Raw genomic sequence first — 22,786 nt, forward strand, 5'->3', positions numbered from 1 at the left:
AGTGCTTGAATTAACATGGATGAACCTGGACAAAGTGTGATGATCTCCTTTACATATCCTGAGATTACATGGTGTGTCACCAGAATTGGTGTGATCCTGCTTGGATAATTTTGGGATTATGTTCAGCTGCCTTCTTTGTTTGTTTGTTTTCCAGAACAACAATCCAGAGCCCTGAATTTCTTTTTTGAAGTTTCTTTGCTCAGATTCTTAATGCTTTAGAAATATTTATTTTATGACTATTCTGATGAAGCAAAAGCAAATTGTGTTAGATGAGATAGGCATATTTTAAGAACTGGATATACCTCAAAACACATAATGAAAACCCAACAGAATCACATTGCTATTTTCTTTCTGTCACAGCTTTGCTAATTTTGCTATATTGTTGGCTTTTTTCAATATTTTCTAAGCCTAGTTCTTTAACGAACAACTAAAAAAATTGTACTTTAAATTGCCATTCATTTTCTCTGGAAGTAAGCTTAGAATTATCTTTTTTCCAGGTGTTCTTTCCTGCATTTTAAAATCAAATCATCATGTATTTTTAAATACAGAATCCAGGAGTTAGCCTGGTCCTTTGTTATCATCTAATGCTCACTTTGCAGATAAATAAATAAAGACTTATGTTAATGCCAAAAGGCTCTCAGCTAGTAAATGGCAGAAGAATCTATGACTCAAGCATCCTGTGCCTGTTGGTGCTGTCTGTGAAAGGGAAATTATTCTCCTCCTTTCTCAGCTGAAGGATCCTGTATAACTTCATCTGGGATGCATGGGGGCTAGAGAATAAGACTCTTAAAATCCACATTTGTAGTTTGCCTTGTCAGAGGGGGAAATATCCTTTTGGAGAAGATTGGTTTGGTGAATAGTGGACATGAATTCATCTAAACCTTGTCTTTTGAGGCATTTCAGGGGTAACGGAAGGAAGTGGCTAAGGTCAGGGCTCATTTCACATGTAGAAAGTGGGCTTTGGTCACTGTCTAACATTATAAATATTTGCCTACTTATATTTCAGAAGCAAGGTGGGATCATGGAGAAGTTATGTTCCATCTATGCTCTATGTTTTAGTCTTTATCCAGTGTAAACAAGATGTGAGAAAGCAAATTACAGGAATAATAGTATAATAGATTTTCTACAGAATGAGTGTGTTGGCTTTTATAGGTGTAAAAATGGTGAAGGTAGTTGACCAGGAATGCGTATTAATTCTGTGTTGCATTAAACACATTTTTAAAGAATTTGTTTTGTCTTTTATTTTTCCCTGATTTGTATAGCTGTGCCACCCTAAATACAGTCTCTCTTTTCTTGCACCTTCTTAATAAGTAGTTGGAATAGTACAGTTGGAATAGTACAGTTGGAATAGTAGGTCTATAATAGTGCCTTGGCATGAATGTGCTTCACAAATTTGAGATCATATATACTCTTCTTTTTTTTTTTTTTTTTTGACAGGCAGAGTGGACAGTGAGAGAGAGACAGAGAGAAAGGTCTTCCTTTGCCGTTGGTTCACCCACCAATGGCTGCTGTGGCTGGTGCACCACGCTGATCCAAAGCCAGGAACCAGGTGCTTCTCCTGGTCTCCCATGCAGGTGCAGGGCCCAAGCACTTAGGCCATCCTCCACTGCACTCCCAGGCCACAGCAGAGAGCTGGACAGGAAGAGGAGTGACCGGGACAGAATCCAGCGCCCCGACCGGGACTAGAACCCTGTGTGCTGGCGCCGCAGGTGGAGGATTAGCCTATTGAGCCGCAACGCTGGCCTATACCCTTCATTTTCATTGTTATACATTTGAACTGCTTTGTGCCTCAATTCTCACATTGACAAAATGAGCAAAATAGTAATACCCACCTTATATATTTGTTGTAAAGATTAAATATAGGGGTCGGCGCTGTGGCACACTAGGTTAATCCTCCATCTACAGTGCCAGCATCCCATATGGGTGCCAGTTCTAGTCCTGGTTGCTCCTCTTTCAGTCCAGCTCTCTGCTGTGGCCTGGAAAAGCAGTAGAAGGTGGCCCAAGTGCTTAGGCCCCTGCACCCACATGGGAGACCAGGAAGAAGCACCTGGCTCCTGGCTTCAGATTAGCGCAGCTCTGGCCGTTGCGGCCATTTGGGGAGTGAACCAATGGAAGGAAGACCTTTCTCTCTGTCTCTCACTGTCTGTAACTCTACCTGTCAAATAAATAAAATATTTTTTAAAAGATTAAATATTAATATACATAAAGCTCTTAAAACAAGTGTGGCATATAGTACTCAAGTGTTATTATTAACTATTATTAACTGATTTGTATTTCCTTTATGTATATTCCTTATAAGTCTCCTCTATAATTCAAGAGTCTTCTGCAATTTCAGACAACTTAATGAAAAAAAAATTTATACATGCAGGAATGGCTGATTTAGTCTCTTCAGTCTTTCAGAGGGTAGAATTCTTCAAGTGAACTTATTTTTCCCTTCATGTTACAGGTGGCATGCAAGACTACAATTATGTATGGGCCAACTGTTTTGAGATCACATTAGAACTATCTTGTTGCAAGTACCCACCTGCTTCACAGCTTCGACAAGAATGGGAGAATAATCGGGAGTCTTTGATCACATTGATTGAAAAGGTAAAGTAACTGGCTGGAAGTGTGGGGTATGGAAATAATGGATCAAAAGAGGGGGAAATCCAGGTGCATTTGAATGACAGTTTATATTAGATATCTTTTATGTATCTCTTTTAAAATAAAGATTGTAGGTTAATCTACTGAAACATATTCTTGCTCTGCCCTGCACCCCTAGCTCTCTGCTCCAGAGGGCTCCCTTTGCCTGTCTTGAACACTTTCAAACTGAAATAAGTAGCTAAATTGTACTACCAGATTCTTATAATGTCATGTGGTCATTTTTTGCTAAGTGCTTTTATGTGAACCATGGACAACAGTTTAAACATCAAACAGGCTATTACAACTATTGGACGTACCAGAAATTATATCTTGTTGAGAAAACTAGTAGTCTGGTTTTAAGGACAGGAAATTTTTTTTAAGGCTTATTTTTTTATTGGAAAGGCAGTTACAGAGAGAGAGAGAGAGACACACACACACACAGAGGTAACAATCGATTGATCTTCCATCCACTGTTTTACTCCTCAAATGGCCACAACAGCCAAATCTGGGCCAGACTGAAGGCAGGAGCCAAGAACCCCATCTGGGTCACCCAAATGGGTGGTAGCAGTCCAAATCTTTTGACCATATTCCACTGCTTTCCCAGATGCATTAGCCAGGAACTGGATTGGAAGCAGATCATCTGGGACTCACACTGGGAAGCCTTGTGGGATGCTGGCATCACAGGTGGTAGCTTAACCTACTGTGCCACACCACCACCTGGAGCACAGGGAATTTCAAAAGCAGCTCTCTGGTATTGGGTTCAGACACACAGGACTTAAGTTTAAGGATTTAATATTTTTATCTATATTTTAATTCAACTTCAAGGGACTGACAGATGTTTTAGGGAGATGATATAGAGGGGTAAGCTTATACTTTAGAATTTCCATCATCAATGCAGAGTAAAATTATGCTGTTTTACCTTCCAAATTGATTGTCTCTGAGCTTTGATTCTTGTTTTATTTTATTTTATTTTTTAAGGTTCACATTGGAATTAAAGGATTTGTTAAAGATTCAGTAACAGGATCTGGTTTGGAAAATGCAACCATCTCAGTGACTGGTATTAATCATAATATCACGACAGGCAGATTTGGTGATTTCCATAGATTACTTGTTCCTGGAACTTATAACCTTACAGTAGTTTTAACTGGGTAAGAATTTAGACTTTTAATTAAATTGTCAAGCCTCTGTTGTATATCTAAGACAGAAGTGTAGTCTAGTGAATATTATTCACTTCATTTAGCTTTTATTTTTCTTGTTATTTTTTGCCTTTTGTAATGAGAAAATACTATTGTGCAGTTTTTTGTCACATAGTCTAACAGCACAACCAAAGGTGAAGCTTGAAAGATGCCCAGCTGTATAAAGCATTGCATGATGGCTAATTGAATACTGGAGTGTAAGAAACCCAGGACTCTGTAAATGACATTTTGAAGAACTGTCTTGTTATCAGCTTTCTGGTATATTAAATGAGTGATTTCCCACCTCCTCTGGAAATCCTTTGGAAGCTCACTTTGATAAGGGTTTAATTGGTAACTTTTTATGTAATTTTGAACATTTCTGCTTGGGAAAGAAGTTGGATGACAGTTTGATAAAGCAGTGCAAAAAGTTGAATAATTTATTTCTTTTTTGAGTATTGTAGTATTGGGTATAATGAAGTAACAACCTCAGCTTTGGAGTGTATTCTTTCCTTTGAATGTAATATTTTGTAAGGCTTCTAGAGTGTGGTGCCTGAGAAGAGAGGAATTCTTTAGACTTAATCTAAAATCCTCTGTGATGTATCCTAAAACTCTTAAATTTACACTTCTATATTTAATTTGCATATTCATAAACCACTAAGTTAAAGAGTATGAAGAGGCTACCATACTTTTGTAATGTAAAGCATTGTGTTTCTTTCTTTTTTTTTTTTTTAAGATTTATTTATTTATTTGAAAGTCAGAGTTACACAGAGAGAGAAGGAGAGGCAGAGAGAGAGAGAGAGGTCTTCCATCCTCTGGTTCACTCCCCAATTGGCCTCAATGGCCAGAGTGTGATGATCCAAAGCCAGGAGCCAAGAGCTTCTTCCGGGTCTCCCTGCAGGTGCAGGGGCACAAGGACTTGGGCCTTTTCGACTGCTTTCCCAAGCCATAGCAGAGAGCTGGATCAGAAGTGGAGCAGCTGGAACTCGAACCGGCGCCCATATGGGATGCTGGCACTGCACGCAACGGCTTTACCCACTATGCCACAATGCCAGCCCCAAGGATTGTGTTTCTTAACACCATGCTATCTACTTTTTCAAATATTTTTTTCAGGTATATGCCATTGACTGTTAATAACATAGTGGTGAAAGAAGGACCAGCCACAGAAGTGGATTTTTCCCTTCGGCCAACTGTGGCTTTGGTAAATGATGACACAACTGAATCTGTAGTAACTGCTAGCACAGTTGCTGTACCTAATATTCCTCCTGGTACATCATCCTCCCACCAGCCAATTCAGCCAAAGGACTTTCGACATCATCATTTCCCTGATATGGAAATCTTCTTGAGAAGGTTTGCCAATGAGTATCCTAATATCACCAGGCTTTATTCATTGGGAAAATCAGTAGAGTCAAGAGAACTTTATGTGATGGAGATATCAGATAACCCAGGTGTCCATGAACCAGGTAATTGGTGTGGTTTTTCACTCTGTACTATTTTGATGTGCTTCATCCAAAAAAGTTACTTATAATATATATAACTAGAATTAAGAAGACATTTAAAAAAAGAAAGAAAAAAGGAAATGTAACCAGCCTTTTCCCAAAAAAGAAAAGACTATTTGGCAGTCTATATTAGGTATGGTAGATTAGATTCCTTCTACTAATAGTACTTTTATTTTTCATATTATATAGCAAATATGCTGGAGCTTCAAAATTTCCTGGGAAAAATAGAATTGAAAGATAATGTGCATTTTCCATGGACTTTTCAAAGCTTTCTCATGAAAGCCTACTTGAGCCCACTCAAGCAGATAGATGAGTATTAGTAAGGGAGCTGCTTTATAAGATGTTTATGAAGGTTTTTCTTTGCTTCCTTTGCCAAAAATACATGTTTTCTTGGTCTTTTGGTTCAGGGTTTTTCTGTATCTTGGGGAAAAAACAGAGAGTCCATGGCAACTGAAAAGGAAAAAAAAATCTTCTGTGTAATTATTTTGTTTGCAGGTGAACCAGAATTTAAATATATTGGAAATATGCATGGAAATGAAGTGGTAGGAAGAGAACTGCTATTGAACCTCATTGAGTACCTTTGTAAGAACTTTGGACTAGATTCTGAAGTCACAGATCTGGTTCGCAGCACTAGAATTCATATTATGCCATCCATGAATCCTGATGGATATGAAAAGTCCCAGGAAGGTAAAGAATAGCTGTCTTTTCCTGCTTAAATCTTATGGCATGATTGCTCTGGGATAGGAGAGAATTTGAACAGGTTGTTTTTCTGAAATCTCTGCCTACTTTATTCTTATCATTTATAATTGGTTTTAGCTCATGTATTTTTGTAAGATAGGCCAGTCCATTCAATAATTATATGACCAACTTTATATTTAATAGCTCCTTCTATTTTGGTTATGGCTCTTCCACTATTGAATCACTCCCTAGATATCAGCCAGGGCAGGGCTAGGTTGAAGCCAGGAGCTCAAAATGCCATGCAGGTCTCCCACGTGGGTGGCAGGGAACCAAGCACTTGGGCCATCATCTGCTGCTTGTAGAATGCATTAGCAGGAAATTAGATGGGAAATAAAAGAGTTGGGACTCAAATCAGCTCTCTAATAAGGGATGTGGGTGTATCAAGCAGTGGCTTAACATGCTCTGCCATAAAGCCCACCCCTGAGCAAAGTTTTGTTTTATTTTGATTTTTAAAGACTTATTTATTTATTTATTTGAAAGAGTTACAGGCCGGCACCGCGGCTCACTAGGCTAATCCTCCACCTTGCGGCGCCTGCACACCGGGTTCTAGTCCCAGTTGGGGCGCCGGATTCTGTCCCGGTTGCCCCTCTTCCAGGCCAGCTCTCTGCTGTGGCCAGGGAGTGCAGTGGAGGATGGCCCAAGTGCTTGGGCCCTGCACCCCATGGGAGACCAGGATAAGTACCTGGCTCCTGCCATCAGATCAGCACGTTGCGCAGGCCACGGCGGCCATTGGAGGGTGAACCAACGGCAAAGGAAGACCTTTCTCTCTGTCTCTCTCTCTCACTGTCCACTCTGCCTGTCCAAAAAAAAAAAAAAAGTTACAGAGAGAGGGGGAGAGAGACAGAGTGAGATTCTTTCCACTGGTTCTTTCCACAAGTGGCCACAACAGTCTGGGCTGGGCCAAGCTAAAGCCAGGATCCAGGAATTCCATCCGGGTCTTTCACATGGGTGGCCCATCTTTTTTAGCTTCCCAGGCACATTAGCAGGAAGCTGGTTTGGCAGTGAAGCAGCTAGAACTCAAGCTGGCACTCTGATATGGAGTTCTGGCATTGCAAGCTGTGGCTTAACCTACAACACAACCCCAGTCCCCTGAGTGGTGTTTTATTATCATTTGTATAACTGAGTTTTTTCCTCTCAAAGTGTGACCAAAGGGCAAAAATGAAGGGATAATGGCTTTACCTCTTTGTTTAAAAGTAATACTCAATGTGAAAAGCAACTTTAAAATCTCGATGTGAGTAATAATAATAAAGCCTGTTATGCCAAAGTTACAGGTAAGATTGCCAAAGTAGTAGTATGTGTTAGGTTAAAATATAAGTGAAACAACTTAAATTTGAACCTTTTTCTTACAGGAGATTCAGTAAGTGTAATTGGAAGAAATAACAGCAACAATTTTGACCTGAACCGAAATTTTCCAGACCAGTTTGTTCAGATCACAGATCCTGCCCAACCAGAAACCATTGCTGTAATGAGCTGGATGAAGGCCTATCCATTTGTACTGTCAGCAAACCTACATGGAGGTACAGCATCTTTATATTCCATTTATTAATTCTTACTGAAAGCATCTGAAAATCCTGTGGAATTTTATTTGTTTATAGTCTTTCTTTTTAAAGAATATTCATTTATTCATCCATTCATTCATGTGAGAGGCAGAGGGAGAAAGAAAGATTTTTTTTTAAGATTTATTTATTTATTTATTTTAAAGACAGTTACAGGGAGGGAGAGAGACAGAGAGAGAGAGAGAGAGAGAGGAAGAGAGAGAGGAAGGTCTTCCATCTGCTGGTTTATTCCTCAAATGGCCACAGTGCCCAGGGATGGGCCAGGCTGAATCCAGGAGCAAAGAGCTTCTTCTAGGTCTCCCATGTGGGTGCAGGGGCCCCAAGACTTGAACCACCATTCTACTGCTTTCCCAGGCACATTAGCTGGGTCAAAAGTGGGGCAGCCGGGACTTGAACTGGCACCCATATGGAATGCTGACACTCTAGGCAGCTACTTAGCCCACTGTGCCAGAGCGCCAGCCCTAAAAGAGAGCTTCTAACTGCTGGTTCACTCTCCAAATGTTTGCAATGGCAGCAGCTAGGCGGGGCTGATTCTAGGAGCTAGCAACTCAATCTGGGTCTCCCACATGGGTGGCAGGAACCCAATTGCTGAAGCCATCACTGCTGCCTACCAGGGTCTGCATTGCTAAGCAGGAAGCTGGAACTGGGAGTGGTACTGGGACTTAAAACCAGGCATTCCCATTTGGGATACAGGTATTTTAAATGCCAAATGCCAGCCTTTAGTCTTAGGCTTTCTTAAAATGAGTACCCTTTTTTTTATGGCAAACAACAATAAACATCTTTTCTCATTGCTATGACAGTTTCCTGGGTGTTTTCCAACTCTCTTATGCTTTCTTCATACTTCTTCCTAAAGTTTAATAAACTTTATGTAAGTTTATATTTAGGAACATTCTCTTATCTTTTAGTTGGTATATTCTTTTTTTAAAAAGAGTATTTGTTTATTTCAAAGGCAGAGTAACAGAGAGACAGATCTTCCACCCATTAGATCACTTCCCAAAAAAGAAAGAGAGATCTTCCATCTGCTGGTTAACTCCCCCAAATACTGGCGACAACCAGAGCTGAGCCTGCCTGAAGCCTGGAACCCAGAATTCCATCACAGTCTTCCATGTGGGTGACAGGAACCCAAGTACTTGAGCTATAATCACTGCTTCCGAGGTGAATTAGCAGAGATGGATGGAAAGGGGTGGCCAGGACTCAAACCAGCCCTGTAATATGGGATGTGGGTGTCTCAAGTGGCAGCTTAACCCATTGCATGGCAGAGTTTGTTCCTGCTTGGTGTAGTTGTAACTGCAGCACAGTGACCTCATTGTCGTGTAGTATCTGAACTTACGTACTTCCATGTTATTAAGCAGTAATGGATCAGTTGAAAAGAATGAGAAGTCAAAGTGAGTAAGAGTGAAGGTGTTACTCAAAATAAAAACATGTCCACACGTGATTTTTTTAAAAAGATTTATTTATTTACTTGAAAGTCAGAGTTATACAGAGAGAGATGGAGAGGCAAAGAGAGAGAGGTCTTCCATCCTCTAGTTCACTCCCCAATTGGCCACAACCGCTGGAGCTGCGCCGATACGAACCCAGGAGCCAGGAGCTTCTTCCAGGTCTCCGATGCGGAGGCAGAGGCCCAAGGACTTGGGCCATCTTCCACTGCTTTCCCAGGCCATAGCAGAGAGCTGGATCAGAAATGGAGCAGCTGGGACTCGAACTGGTGCCCATATGGGATGCTGGCACTGCAGGCAGCGACTCTACCCACTACACCACAGCACCCGCCCCTATACATAAGTTTTTAAAAAAGATTTGTTAATTTGTTTGAAAGGCGAAGTGACAGAGAGAAGGAGATAGGTAGGGAGGTGGGGAGAGAAAGATCTTCCATCTGCTGGTTCACTCCCCAAATGGCTGCAATGGCCAGGGCAGGGCCACTTTAAGTGAGTGAATTATCTAATATATGAACTATGTGACCATAAAGCTGTTTTTTAAAAAATGAGTGAGAATATTAACAGTGGACAAAAAATGGTTAAAAAATGTAATGTCAACATTTATTAGAGTGGCCCAAAGAAGTATCTCTGTTGAGATTTGATTGCATAGATACTAAGCAGCCTGCAATTTTAGAAGGACAGTATACACTTATGGGTATTTAGATTGAGAAAGTAAATTGAACTTCTTCAAAAATTGCTTTGAATGCTTTCTAGTAGTAGAAAAATACTGCTATAGTTGGTAATCAAGGAATGTTCTCAAAGAGCCATACAGTAATTAAGACGTTGTACCCTGGTTAGAAAATGATTTTTTCTTTCCTTTTTAAAATATTTTATGTTTGATAAAAATATTTTTCATTTTAAGCTTTTAAAAATATTCTTGGAGGACCAGTGCTGTGGCATAGTGGGTAGAGCTGCCACCTGCAGTGCTGGCATGTAAATGTGTGCTGGTTCAAGTCCTGGTTGCTCCTCTTCTGATCCAGCTCTCTGCTACAGCCTGGGAAGACAGTAGAAGATGGCCCAAGTCTTTGGGCCTCTGTACCCACGTGTGAGACTTGGAAGAAGTTCCTGGCTCCTGGCTTCAGATCAGCCCAGCAGGTGGAAGACCTCTCTCTGTCTCTGCCTCTCTGTAACTCTGCCTTTCAAATAATTAAATAAATCTTTAAAAAAGATGTTCTTGGAGCCAACATTATGGCATATCAGGTTAAGCTTCCATCTGTAGTGCCAGACCTGGAGTAAGCTCCTGGCTCCTGATTTTGGCCTAGCATAATCCTAGCCAATATGGCCATTTGGGTAGTGAACCAGCAGATGGAAGACCTCTGTCTCTCCCTTTCATTCTCTGTAACTCTGTCTTTCAACAAAATAGAATAAATTTTTACAAAAAATAGTCTTGGAATGGGTCAGATGTTATGTTGGCTGAATCTGAAAACTTAATAATAGCTACAGTCCAAGGAAAATAAATCACAACTTTGCAAGATGTCATATCAAGACTTGGCATGGTGAGAAGTAGGCATCTTCAATCATGAGACATGCTTCTCTCCATGACACATTTTGTTTTCTCAAATTCTTTTATTTTTAAAATTTTTTAAAAAGATTTATTTACTTGAGAGGCAGTTACAGAGGAAGAGACAAAGTGAACCATCTGCTGGTTCACTCCCCAAATGGCCACAATGGCCAGAGCTGGGCTGATCCAAAGCCAGGAGCCAGGAGCTTCTTCCCGGTCTCCCATGTGGGTTCTGGGACCCAAGGACTTGGGCCATCTTCTACTGCTTTCCCAGGCCATAGCAGAGAGCTGGATGGGAAGAGGAGCAGCCAGGACTTGAACCAGTGCCCATATGGGATGCTGGCGCTTCAGGATAGGGTTTTAACCTGCTGTGCCACAGCGCTGGCCCCTTTATATCTTTTATATATGTCTTTTGTCGTTGTTGTTAAAGATTTATTTTATTCATTTTTAAAAATATTTATTTGAGAGAGAGAGAGTTACAAACAGAGAGAGGGAGAGACGGGGAAAAAGATATTCCATCTGCTGGTTCACTCCCCAAATGAGCGCAATGCCTGGAGCTGGGCCGATCAGAAGCCAGGAGCTTCTTCCAGGTCTCCCACGCAGGTACAGGAGTCTATAAACTCTTGGGCCATCTTCTGCTTTCCCAGACCATAGTAGAAAGCTGAATTGGAAGAGGAACAGCCGGGACTAGAACTGGCACTAATATGGGATGTCAGTGCCACAGAGGCTTAGCCCACTATGCCACAGTGCCAGCCCTCTATTTTATTCAATTGAAAGGCAAAATGATGGAGAGGGAGAGACAGAGACAGACAGAGAGAGATCTTCCATCCACTGGTTCACTCCCCAAATGGTGTGATGGCTGAGGCTGGGCCAGACAGAAGCCAGAAGCCAAGAGTCTTTGCTGGGTCTCCCATGTGGGTGCCATCTTTCCCTGCCTTCCCAAGTGCATCAGCAGGGAGTTGAATAGGAAATGGAGCAGCTGGGACTCAAACCAACACCCATACGGGACCCTGGCACTACAGGCAGTGACATAACCCACTATGCCTCAATTGTTGCCCCTACATATGTCTTAATGCATCACTTTCTTTACCTTACATCATGAAAAGTCTTATGACTTAACTTTAATTAAATGATTTCTCATATGACTATGAGAAATTTTTAGCATTTTTTTTCTGAATGTGGGTCAAGACTGGTTCTGAAATCCATGATTTATTTAATCTCTCTGTTTTAGATTACGTATCTTCAAGATAAACAGGATGAATTGCTTGTACCTAAAGGGTCTCTTGTTTTAAAATTACATGACCTTAAAAATATCAGTTTTGGCTGGCGCTGTGGCTCACTTGGCTAATCCTCCACCTGCGGCGCCAGCACCCCGGGTTCTAGTCCCGGTTGGGGCGCCGGATTCTGTCCCAGTTGCTCCTCTTCCAGTCCAGCTCTCTGCTGTGGCCCGGGAAGGCAGTGGAGATGGCCCAAGTGCTTGGGCCCTGCACCCGCATGGGAGACCAGGAGGAAGCACCTGGCTCCTGGCTTCGGATCGGCGCAGTGCACCGGCTGTAGCGGCCATTTGGGAGGTGAACCAATGGAAAGGAAGACCTTTCTGTCTCTCTCTCTCTCTCTCTCTCTCTCACTGTCTAACTCTGCCTGTCAAAAAAAAAAATATATCAGTTTTACTGAAAAAGTCAAATTTCATTTGATTTTTCTGATCCTAAATTTTCATAAAAGTAAAATTATTTAAATTATACATATATACTTCTGTTTGCAGTTCTGACATGTATGTTGCAACTGTAAATTCAGGCAAATTCCCAGGATTTTTCTAGTTAAGACAACCTTTAGGTGTCCTGGATAGCTATTCATTCTCTCATTTATCCATTTTGATTTTCTGTTGAGGAAATAAGTATATTTCTCATTTCTGTTAAGGAAATTAGCCTTAGCAAATTTTATTGATTTCCCTACTCTGGCAATATTATGAAAAGTTTACTTTATGTTACTGATCCATCTTGAAATAGATAACATGATACATTTTCCTTTTCCCCTTGTAGGTTCTCTGGTGGTTAACTACCCTTTTGATGATGATGAACAGGGACTTGCCACATACAGTAAATCACCGGATGATGCTGTGTTTCAACAAATAGCACTTTCGTATTCCAAGGTAAGCGTATGTTTGAACTAAAGAAGCTATAAAGTTAATTCTTGCACTTGAAAAAGGTCATAAAGCAAATCCCACAGTACCTGGATCAGCTACATAGTGGCCTTCCACGACTCCCTTCCAGCAGCTGGGGGCTTTTTCTCTGTTGCACACCTGACTTTTGGACATTGGAGTGCTCAGTGTTTCTAGACTGAAGCAGGAGCTTTTCACCTGTGATTTTAGCATGATCAAATACTTCAGCGTGCTGGCTTATTTCCTTTGAGGAATACTGAAGTTATAAACCTATTAAAGTAGGCTAAAACTAGTGATTGACAACCATCAGCTATTTCTGTACATTAAGGTTTATTGACACGTAGCCATAGCCATTCTTTTACATATGTACAGCCATGTTTGTCTGTATCCGTCTTCTCTTTCAACATTTGAAAATAACATTGTAATTCCCCATAGTAACAAACTAAGGAAGAAAAAACCTGTAGTTCTCTCAGTATTTAGGGCAGAATTGAGTAGTTGCAACAAAGATGCCCATATTTATAAAGCCAAGAAGTTTTACTGTCTGGCCTTTTACAGATAGTAAGAACTTGGCCAATCCCTGCTCTCAGCTGTTTGAGGTTGTATAGTAACCTGTAGCAAAGAAAAGTAGTCAGAAATTTTTGTGTTTGATAAACTTCCAAAAATGAATGTGAATTACTTTTACAGTCAGAAAAGTTAACGTGTGTGTGTGTGAAATTTTTATTTAAAATTATTAAGACTTGGGAACTAGATTTGTTCATTTCCATTCTAGTCTTAGTACTGACTCAGTTGGTGACTTCAGTGGTTACGGATAATGGAGATTATTACTGCAACTCAGCTCTGTAATCAGCCTCCGTCCTTGCACTTTCCCCACCCTCTCATTCTCTACAAATGGACCTTCCATGTGAGACTGCTCAGAGCTCTTAAGGGCACGGGTGTTTATTTTACCTTAAAGAATTATTTGTTTGAGCATACTTGCTTTTAATGGGGCATACATGGAGTAATAACAGAAGAATGGATACAGTATACCAACCATCCAAATGAAAATTAAGTGATCAGATATTCATATATTCCCATTACACAGTCTGCTGATTCTCATGGTTCTGCTTTTCACCCTCATGGTGACTTCTAGTTCCTTAGCTTCTTTTTATTTTCTTAGCCCATTAATCCTTTTGATTTGATTTACCTTTCTACCTAGCCTGGAGCCATGGGCAGCCACACGTTTTCAGTGATACCCCTAAGGATCTTTAACACCCTCTTGACATATCTGCCTTGCCAATGACCAGTCCTCAGTAATTAATACCATCTTTCTTTTCCATCCCAGTACCACATGCAGAACCCAGAATACTCACAGAGTAGTGGCCATTTGTGGCCATATGCTTCATATGTATGCCTGCCTACCTCAGCTGAGCCCTGGGTCCTGGTTAGCAGTGTCTCATGTTCTGCTACTTGACTCCCTGGCTCCTTTCCCACCATGGTGATTCTAAGACTTTATCTTCTACCTGAGCCCCCTAATCTCAGTTCTGCTCCTCTTGTTTTCATGAGATTACTTTGCATTAAACTAAAGTGAACTTCGAGTAATCTGATGTGATCTTGTTCAGATTCTGGCTTCTCATACTTTTTATTTGTGTCTTATCCATATTCTCCTCAGTTTTAGTAGTCCCACTGCATTTGCCTCTGAATCTGTGACTCTATATCTTTTTTTATAGCTGGGAAAGGTAATCATTAAAAGCCTTATTCTTAACTCATAGTCTGCTTTTTATGGTCCGCAAGCAACTTGCCTAGAATAAGGTCTTTGACCTTCATAAAGCTACCATTCTAAATTGTTGGCTATTTTTGTTTTTAATCTTTATGCTTCCAAATTTCTCAAAAGTAAATAGTCTTGAGAGACTTCTGAGTAGCCAAAGATATTGCTGACTTTGTAGTAACCAACCTTCCAAAAATTTTTCCCCAAACAACACAAAATTACTTTACAACTGCCAAAATTGTAAACAAAGCACACGTTTGGCATTACAGAAAATCTTGAAACTGCAGAATAACTGAGTAAAAAGAAAAAGAAATCCAGGCATGATCTCTGTGTACCCAGCCCACCTATGCCTCACCACAAGGCTGTATGGGGAAGAAAGGCTGACTAACAAAACCCGAGGAGAAGACCACAGAGGAGGCCAGTGAAGGACAGGCCTGAAGGTGATTTGGGAGGACCAGACATTATACACAACCCGAAGTCCAAAAGCACTAAAAGGTCACTGAGCAAATAAGAGCACTACAGTACAGGGAAGAGATTTCAAAATGCCCATGACTTACAGGATCTGGTGAGATTTAAGGAGATAAATACAATTTTAAAGGACAGGTGGGTTTAAAAGGCAATCTTCCAAACCCATAGCATCTGGGAGAGGGAAAAGCAAGACAAAAGGAAACACAGAAGTGTTCTTTGGTAATTAGAGAATGAAGGGGGAAAGAAGGAAAAAGGAGGTAGAATAGACTTCTAAGAGAGGGAAAAGAGCTATAAAATCAGAGATCTCCTAACTCCACCCCACTGCCAAGACAAGCCACAGAATGACAGCACTGACACACCTGTCCTCTGCTAGACTGACAGAAAATGGCACCATTAGCCTCGGAATCATATAAAACAGCACAGTACTATAAAAATGCACAAGAGAAAAATAAATTCCAAGGGGAAGAGTGGCAGAAAACCAGGAGATGAAATTTTACAATTATGAACCAGGGAAACCTTTATCACCACCAAAAATAATTATGAAGCAGAAGAAAAATGAAACATGCATTGAAAGTGTGACAAACCATTTTAACTGAATTTAAAAAAATGAAAACAGAAATGGGGAAAAAACAGAGAGTAAGTTAGTGGCTCGAACCAGGCACTCCAGTATGGGATGCAGCCATCCCAAGGGGCGTCCTAACCGCGGAGGCAAACACCTGCTCCAGCTTCTAGATTTTAAAGTGAAATGGTTAATTCTCAGGGATAGGGAATTGGGAAACCATTGTTTTTCTCTTCAGTGCTTTTTCATTCTCTTTTTCATTTTCTAAAGAGAGAAATGAAGTTTTGACTATCTTTCAAAGCTTATCTCTTCGGGGAAACTTCTGCCATGCTAGTCAGAAACAAACTTTCTCACCTCTGGATTCCAATAACATTTGCTCATGCCTCCATGGCAGTATTTCTTGGCCTTCCTTGAGTAAGCAGTTCCACTTGTGCTGTATGCTGGACACTAGGCTACATGCTGAAGACAAACCATTTCAAAGGAGTATTGTATTCAAGGAAGAAAAAGATGCAGCCGGCAGTCACAGGATAAGATCATTGTTGTACATGGTACAAAGCACAGCAGGCCTCGCTCAGTCCCTGAGAAGCTGGGGGAAGCTGCTTACCGCTCACTCCATGTGTGTGCATCATCTTTTCTGAACGTCACACTCCTTCAAAGCCTGAAATGAAAGTACAAGCAGAATTTTGTGTTTAGAGAGGGTTTAGGTTAGGTGTTAAGTTATTTGTAACTGAATCTCATACATGACGTCTTCAGTATTTTCTTAAAGAACACATTCAACCATTGTTCTTAAAAATAGATAATAAATTGACATAATCAAAAAATAGCACATGGAAAAACTCTTACTGCCTCCCATGGTTCCATCTACCACATCCCCACCCCCACCTCCTTAACATACTCTGTTAGTAATCACTTTTATTATTTTCCTATCTTTCTAGTGTTTTTGATGCAGACGCTTTACTTGTTTTTCAGGAAAATTCCCAGATGTTTCAAGGTAGACCATGCAAGAATATGTACCCTAATGAATATTTTCCTCATGGAATAACAAATGGGGCTAGTTGGTATAATGTCCCAGGTGAGATTATTTAATATCCAGGCCTTACACCTTTCCAGATTTTCCACTCTCCTGGATGGTTCTGCTTGTTAGTAACCTATTAATTTTGGGAAAGGGTCTTTTTTTTAAGATTTATCTATTCATTTAAAAGGCAGAGTCACAGAGAAGCAGAGGCAGAGAAAGAAAGAGAGGTCCTCCATCCCTGATTCACTCCTCAGATGGCAGTAACGGCCAGAGCTGTGCCAGTCCAAAGCCAGGAGTCAAGAATTCTTCCAGGTCTCCCACATGGGTGCAGGGGCCCAAGGACTTGGACCATTTTCTGCTTTCCCAGTTCATAGCAGAGATCTGGATCAGAAGTAGAGCAGCCAGGACTCGAATCAGCACCCATATGGGATGCCAGCACTGCAGGAGGCAGCTTTACGCACCACACCACAGTGCTGGCACAGGGTCATTTTTTTTTAAAGGTTTATTTTATTTATTTGAAAGGCAAAGTTACAGAGAGAGAGACAGGGAGAGACAGAGAAAGAAACCCTCCATCCACTGGTTCTCTCCCCAAATGGCCACAACAGCCAGAGCTGGGCCGTGCCAAAGCCAGGAGCCAGGAGCTTCTTCTGGGACTTTAACCTGCAGCCATATGCGATGCCAACATTGCAGGCAGCAGTTTAACTTGTCATGCCACAGCGCCAACTCCAAAAGGATCATTCTTTTTAAAATATTTACATATTTTTAAAACAGTCGCATAATATTTTTAACTTTTTACAGTAGATACACTTTGAGGTTTTTTTTTCCTAAGATTTATTTATTTGGGCCAGTGCTGTGGTGCAGCAGGTTAAAGCAATGGCCTGCAGTACCAGTATCCCATATGGGCACCGGTTCGCGTCCCAGCTATTCCACTTCTGATCCAGCTCCCTGCTAACATGCCTGGGAAAGCAGCAGAGGATGGCCCAAGTTCTTGGGCCCCTGCACCCATGTGAGAGACCTGGAAGAATTCTTGACTCCTGGCTTTGGATCGGCTCAACTCTGGCTGTTGCACCCATTTGGGGAGTGAACTAGCAGATAGAAGACCTCTCTTGGGACCAGCGGCTGTGGCATAGTACGTAAAGCCACCTCCTTCAGTGCTGGCATCTCATATGGGCGCTAGTTCAAGTCCTGGCTGCTCCACTTCAAATCCAAGTCTCTGATATGGCCTGGGAGAGCAGTAGAGGATGGCCCAAATCCTTGGGCCCCTGCACCTGTATAGGAGACCCAGAAGAAGCTCCTGGCTCCTGGCTTTGGATTGGCAAAGCTCCAGCTGTTATGGCCTTCTGGGGAGTAAAACAGCAGATGGAAGCCCTTTCTCTCTCTGCCTCTGCCTCTCTGTAACTCTTTCAAATAAAAAAAATGTAAAAAATATAAGATAAAACCTCTCTGTCTCTCTGTTTCTCTCTCTCTTTCTGTCTGTTTCTACCTCTCTCTCTGTAACTCTTTCAAATAAATACAATAAATCTTTTAAAACATTTATTTATTTATTTATTTGAAAGAGTTATAGAGGAAGGGAGAGTCAGATTTTCCATCTGTTGGTTCACCCCCCAGATGGCCACAATGTCTGGAGCTAGGCCAGGCCGAAGTCAAGAGCCAGGAGCTTCATCCAGGTCTCTGACATGGGTGGAAGGGGCCCAAGGCCTTGAGCCATCTTCTGCTACTTTTCTTAGGCCGTTAGTAGGGAGCTGGATCAGAAGTGGAGCAGCCAGGACACAAACCAGCGCCATATGGCTTGCTGACATTGCAGGCTGAAACTTTACTCGCTATGTCACAGCACTGGCACCCGCAGTTTGAGTTTTGAATGAAAGTAATGCATTAAAATTTGATGCAGGTGTTACATTTTATTTCTGGCTATTACAAAGAACTTTGTATATGCTAATAGAAGGGATGCAAGCTACACTTGAATTCTTCTTGAAGTGAAAGTGTAGGTGCTTTGCCCATACCACAAGCATCAAAGAGCTCTCAAGTCAAAGTATTGTTTTTTGACCAACAGTGATGCAGGATGAATTTGGCTTTTACTAGGAATTCTGTTTATCTTTCAGGATCTGAGTTATTTAAAACTTCTTCAGGGTGACGTATTTTAAGCTTTTATCCTTCAGGTGGAATGCAGGACTGGAACTACTTGCAAACAAACTGCTTTGAAGTCACCATCGAGCTGGGTTGTGTGAAATACCCACTTGAGAAAGATTTGCCAAAGTTTTGGGAACAGAATCGAAGATCTCTAATCCAGTTTATGAAACAGGTGACTATTCAGGAGTGAAGTATGAAATTTTTCCTAAGAATAAGATTTTTGTGTACACATATGGTTTTCATGCAGTAACTTTAGAATACATTCTAAAGTTTTAGATTTGTTCCATTTGTGTATTCCAATTTGTTGAATGTATTTATTTAGAAAACTCTTGTATTCAAATTGATTTGTTTCTATGTCTGAGGAAGAGTTGAAGAAAATGGTAAAACAGAGTAGTGATGTTTTGCTCCTGACGGTTACTGGCCGCTTTTTGCTCTGTCTTTATAAAATGCCAATGTAAGTTGGATACATACCTAAGCATTTGTCAGGTGATTGAAAGAAGGGCTGTGGAATAAGTGCTTTTATTCTTTTTCTTATTGCCCATGATTTACTGGGAAAAAGTTAATTTCCTTTTGTTTGACTATGCAAGGTGGCCAATAGGTAAAGATATATGAAACATGCTTATGGATAGTTAGGGCAATCTGACTAGTAGTTTGTACCAGTACTTTTGACTTTATCTTCTTTCTGAATAGTGTGGTATAAAGGCCATGAGTTTACTTATGTTTAAAAATATTTTATCCTGAAAAATGTTAAACATACAGAAAAAGTTTTAAGATTAATACAGTAGGGGCTGAGGAGTGAACCAGCAGATGGAAGATCTTTCTCTGTCTCTCCTTTTCTTCCTCTGCAACTGTGCCTTTCAAATAAATAAATAAATCTCTTTTAAAAAAATACCAGGGAGTGCAGTGCAGGATGGCCCAAGTACTTGGGCCCTGCACCCCATGGGAGACCAGGAGAAGCACCTGGCTCCTGCCATCGGATCAGCGCGGTGTGCCGGCCGCAGCACACCGGCCGTGGCGGCCATTGGAGGGTGAACCAACGGCAAAGGAAGACCTTTCTCTCTGTCTCTCTCTCTCACTGTCCACTCTGCCTGTCAAAAAAAAAAAAAAAAAAAAAACACCACTTTTCTTCATATACCTAGATGAAGCAGTTTTTAGTATTTTGCTGTATTTGCTGTATTTATATGTATATTATTTATAATATATTTTGGCTGAGCCATCTCAATATAAATGTAGGTAGTATGCTATTATATTTATATACGTATTTCAGCATCTCTGAAAAACAAGGATGTTCTACAAGTTGTCTCTAAATACCTTTATCTAATTAAGAAAATGAGTAGTAATTCTCTAATATTACCTAACACCTGGTCTATATTTAAATTTTCTTTTTCGTTCTCTCTCTCTTTTTTTTTTTTTTTTTTTTTGACAGGCAGAGTGGACAGTGAGAGAGAGACAGAGAGAAAGGTCTTCCTTTTGCCATTGTTTCACCTTCCAATGGCCGCCGCGGCCGGCGCTCTGCGTCCAGCCCACCGCGCTGAACCAAAAGCCAGGAGCCAGGTGCTTATCCTGGTCTCCCATGGGGTGCAGGGCCCAAGGACTTGGGCCATCCTCCACTGCACTTCTGGGCCACAGCAGAGAGCTGGCCTGAAAGAGGGGCTGCCGGGACAGAATCCAGCGCCCCGACCGGGACTAGAACCTGGTGTGCCGGCGCCGCTAGGCGGAGGATTAGCCTATTGAGCCACAGCGCCGGCTTATATTCAAATTTTCAAAACTGTCCTCAAAATGTAGATTTAAAGCTGTATTTTTAAAACCCAGATCTAGTCAAAATGTGTGTATCACAGCACTGGCCCAAACTGCATTTTTCAAAAAAATTTTTCTTTTAATCTTTCCTTTTTTAAAATTTTCATTTTATTTGAAAGGCAGATTGAGAGGGAGGTGGGCAGACAGAGATCTATCTTCCATCTGCTGGTATGCTTGCTAAATACCTGCAACAACCAGGGATGGGCAAGGCTGAAGCTAGGAGCCCAGAACTCCTCCAGATCTCCCTCATGGATGGCAGAGACCGAAGTACTTGTCCATCTGTTGCCTCCTGGGATGCACTTTAGCAGGATGCTGGATCTGAAGCAGAGGATCTGGAGCTCTGATGTAGGATGTAGGCATCCCAAATAGTGACTTAACCACTATGTATTACATTTGATTATTGTATCTCTTTACTCTTTAAATAAATAGTCCTTGCATTGTTTAAATAGCCTTTGCATTGTTTAAAAAACACCACTTCATTTTTGAAGAGTCCAGCCCTGTTTTCTTGCAGAATGTTCTATATTCTGAAATATTCAGACTATGCTAAAGTTTACATTTTGTAGAACATACTGGTTTTTTTTTTTTAGATTTATTTATTTATTTGAAAGTCAGAATTACACAGAGAGAGAAGAGGCAGAGAGAGGCAGAGATAGAGAGAGGGGAGAGAGAGAGAGACCGAGAGACTGAGAGACCATAGCAGAGAGCTGGATTGGAAGTGGAGCAGCAGGGCCTCAAACAGGCGCCCATATGGGATGCCAGCGCTTCAGGCCAGGGCGTTAACCCGCTGCACCACAGCACCAGCCCAAACATACTGTTTTTTTTTTTTTTTAATGTAGCCATTTGCTTTCTATTTTCCCTACAAATATTTATTTATTTGAAAGGCAGAGTTACAGAGAGAGAGAGGGAGAATAGAGAGCTCTTCCATCTGGTGGTTCACTCCCCAGATGGCCACAACAGCTGGAGCTAGGCCGGTCTGAAGCCAGGAGTCAGGTGCTTCTTCTGGGTCTCCCATATGGATGCAGGGACCCAAGCACTTGGGCCATCTTCTGCTGCTTTCCCAGGTGCATCAGCAGGGAGCTGGATTGGAAGTGGAGTATCCGGGACTTGAACTGGTGCCTGTATGAGATGCCAGCATTGCAGGCAGCAGCTTTACTCACTATGCCATAGCACAGGCCCCTTATAGACCATATTCTTAATGATAAAGATAGCTTAGCCTATGAAAAAGTAGTCTTCAGAAACTAAAATACTTTGTTTAATGGGCATTTCCATTTGGCTTTGCTTTGAACTGTTAAATTTCTGTTTGTTCTGTTTACATTGTTAATATTCTGTTATTTTGGATATGATAATCTAATTGAAATCTGGGTGTCCTTACACTTTATTCAGGTTCATCAAGGTGTCAAAGGATTTGTACTGGATGCCACAGATGGCAGAGGTATATTAAACGCCACCATCAGTGTTGCTGAAATTAATCACCCAGTGACTACATACAAAACTGGAGATTATTGGCGTCTCTTGGTTCCAGGAACTTACAAAATCACAGCATCTGCTCGAGGGTGAGTGATGAATGTTTTAAAATTGAGGGCTTGGGGATAAGATAGATATGATGCGTTTCTGGAAGATTATCACCAGAAAGTTGAGAACCTGCTATGCAACCTTGAGTCCAGTGCTGGGAGGTTCTGAGCTGGTTACACCTTCCACTCTCCTCTTGGGGCAGAGGGAGCATAGGAACTGCCAGCTGCAAGCCCATGGAGTAAGCACTCTGAACAGTGGCTGTGTTTACCCTGCTGCTCTCTGATCAGCTGGCCCCTGTCCTGATATAAAAGCCTCTCTAAGTAACCTCCTTCACCGTTGCTAACAATTCCTGGAAGTAACTGTTTCTTCAAAGAAAAAAAAAATTCTCCTGTTCAGCTGTCTGCTTCTAGTTGTGTTGTCCAGTAGTTGCCACTAATTTACCCTGTCAAAGCTCTCTCACAGATACTCTTTTTTCACTAGTGTTTATGTGCCTTATGGCCATTTTCATCTCTCTCACAAGTTTTCTTTCTACAAAGGTTTGTTTATTTGAAAATAGAAAATGAACTTGTGTGCTTTCTTTAAAAAAAAAAAACAACACCTTACATTTTCTTTATCTTCTCCTTTTACAAATAGCTTGGAATTGGAACCATTTGACTGTTTTATCTGAAACATCAGTTTTACATTCTTGTCGTTTTTTCTTATGTTTTGATAAGTGTGTTATAACAAAATATTTTCCCCTCCCCCTACTAACTATGTCTGAAGAGTTAATGAAACTTTTTGAAGTAAGGATAAATACATGGAAAATTTATGATTTTTACTTTTTTTAAAAAAATTTATTTTCAAATA

At 41.1% G+C, this 22,786-nt stretch overlaps 1 protein-coding gene across 1 annotated transcript in view; it reads left to right on the top strand.

Moving 5' to 3' along the window:
* Nucleotides 1-22,786, top strand: part of CPD (carboxypeptidase D) — an 80,102-nt gene that overhangs the window by 35,090 nt on the left and 22,226 nt on the right. The window contains exons 3-11 of the mRNA XM_002718901.6: nt 2,447-2,589; nt 3,601-3,770; nt 4,908-5,257; nt 5,789-5,980; nt 7,381-7,548; nt 12,600-12,709; nt 16,459-16,561; nt 18,661-18,803; nt 21,812-21,981. Of these exons, the coding sequence (XP_002718947.1) occupies nt 2,447-2,589; nt 3,601-3,770; nt 4,908-5,257; nt 5,789-5,980; nt 7,381-7,548; nt 12,600-12,709; nt 16,459-16,561; nt 18,661-18,803; nt 21,812-21,981 (1,549 nt within the window). The remainder of the gene's footprint in view (nt 1-2,446; nt 2,590-3,600; nt 3,771-4,907; nt 5,258-5,788; nt 5,981-7,380; nt 7,549-12,599; nt 12,710-16,458; nt 16,562-18,660; nt 18,804-21,811; nt 21,982-22,786) is intronic.

Source organism: Oryctolagus cuniculus, chromosome 17, assembly GCF_051225735.1.
Source record: "Oryctolagus cuniculus isolate XC-2025 breed Fujian yellow rabbit chromosome 17, ASM5122573v1, whole genome shotgun sequence".
In the NCBI taxonomy this organism is placed as follows: domain Eukaryota; kingdom Metazoa; phylum Chordata; class Mammalia; order Lagomorpha; family Leporidae; genus Oryctolagus; species Oryctolagus cuniculus.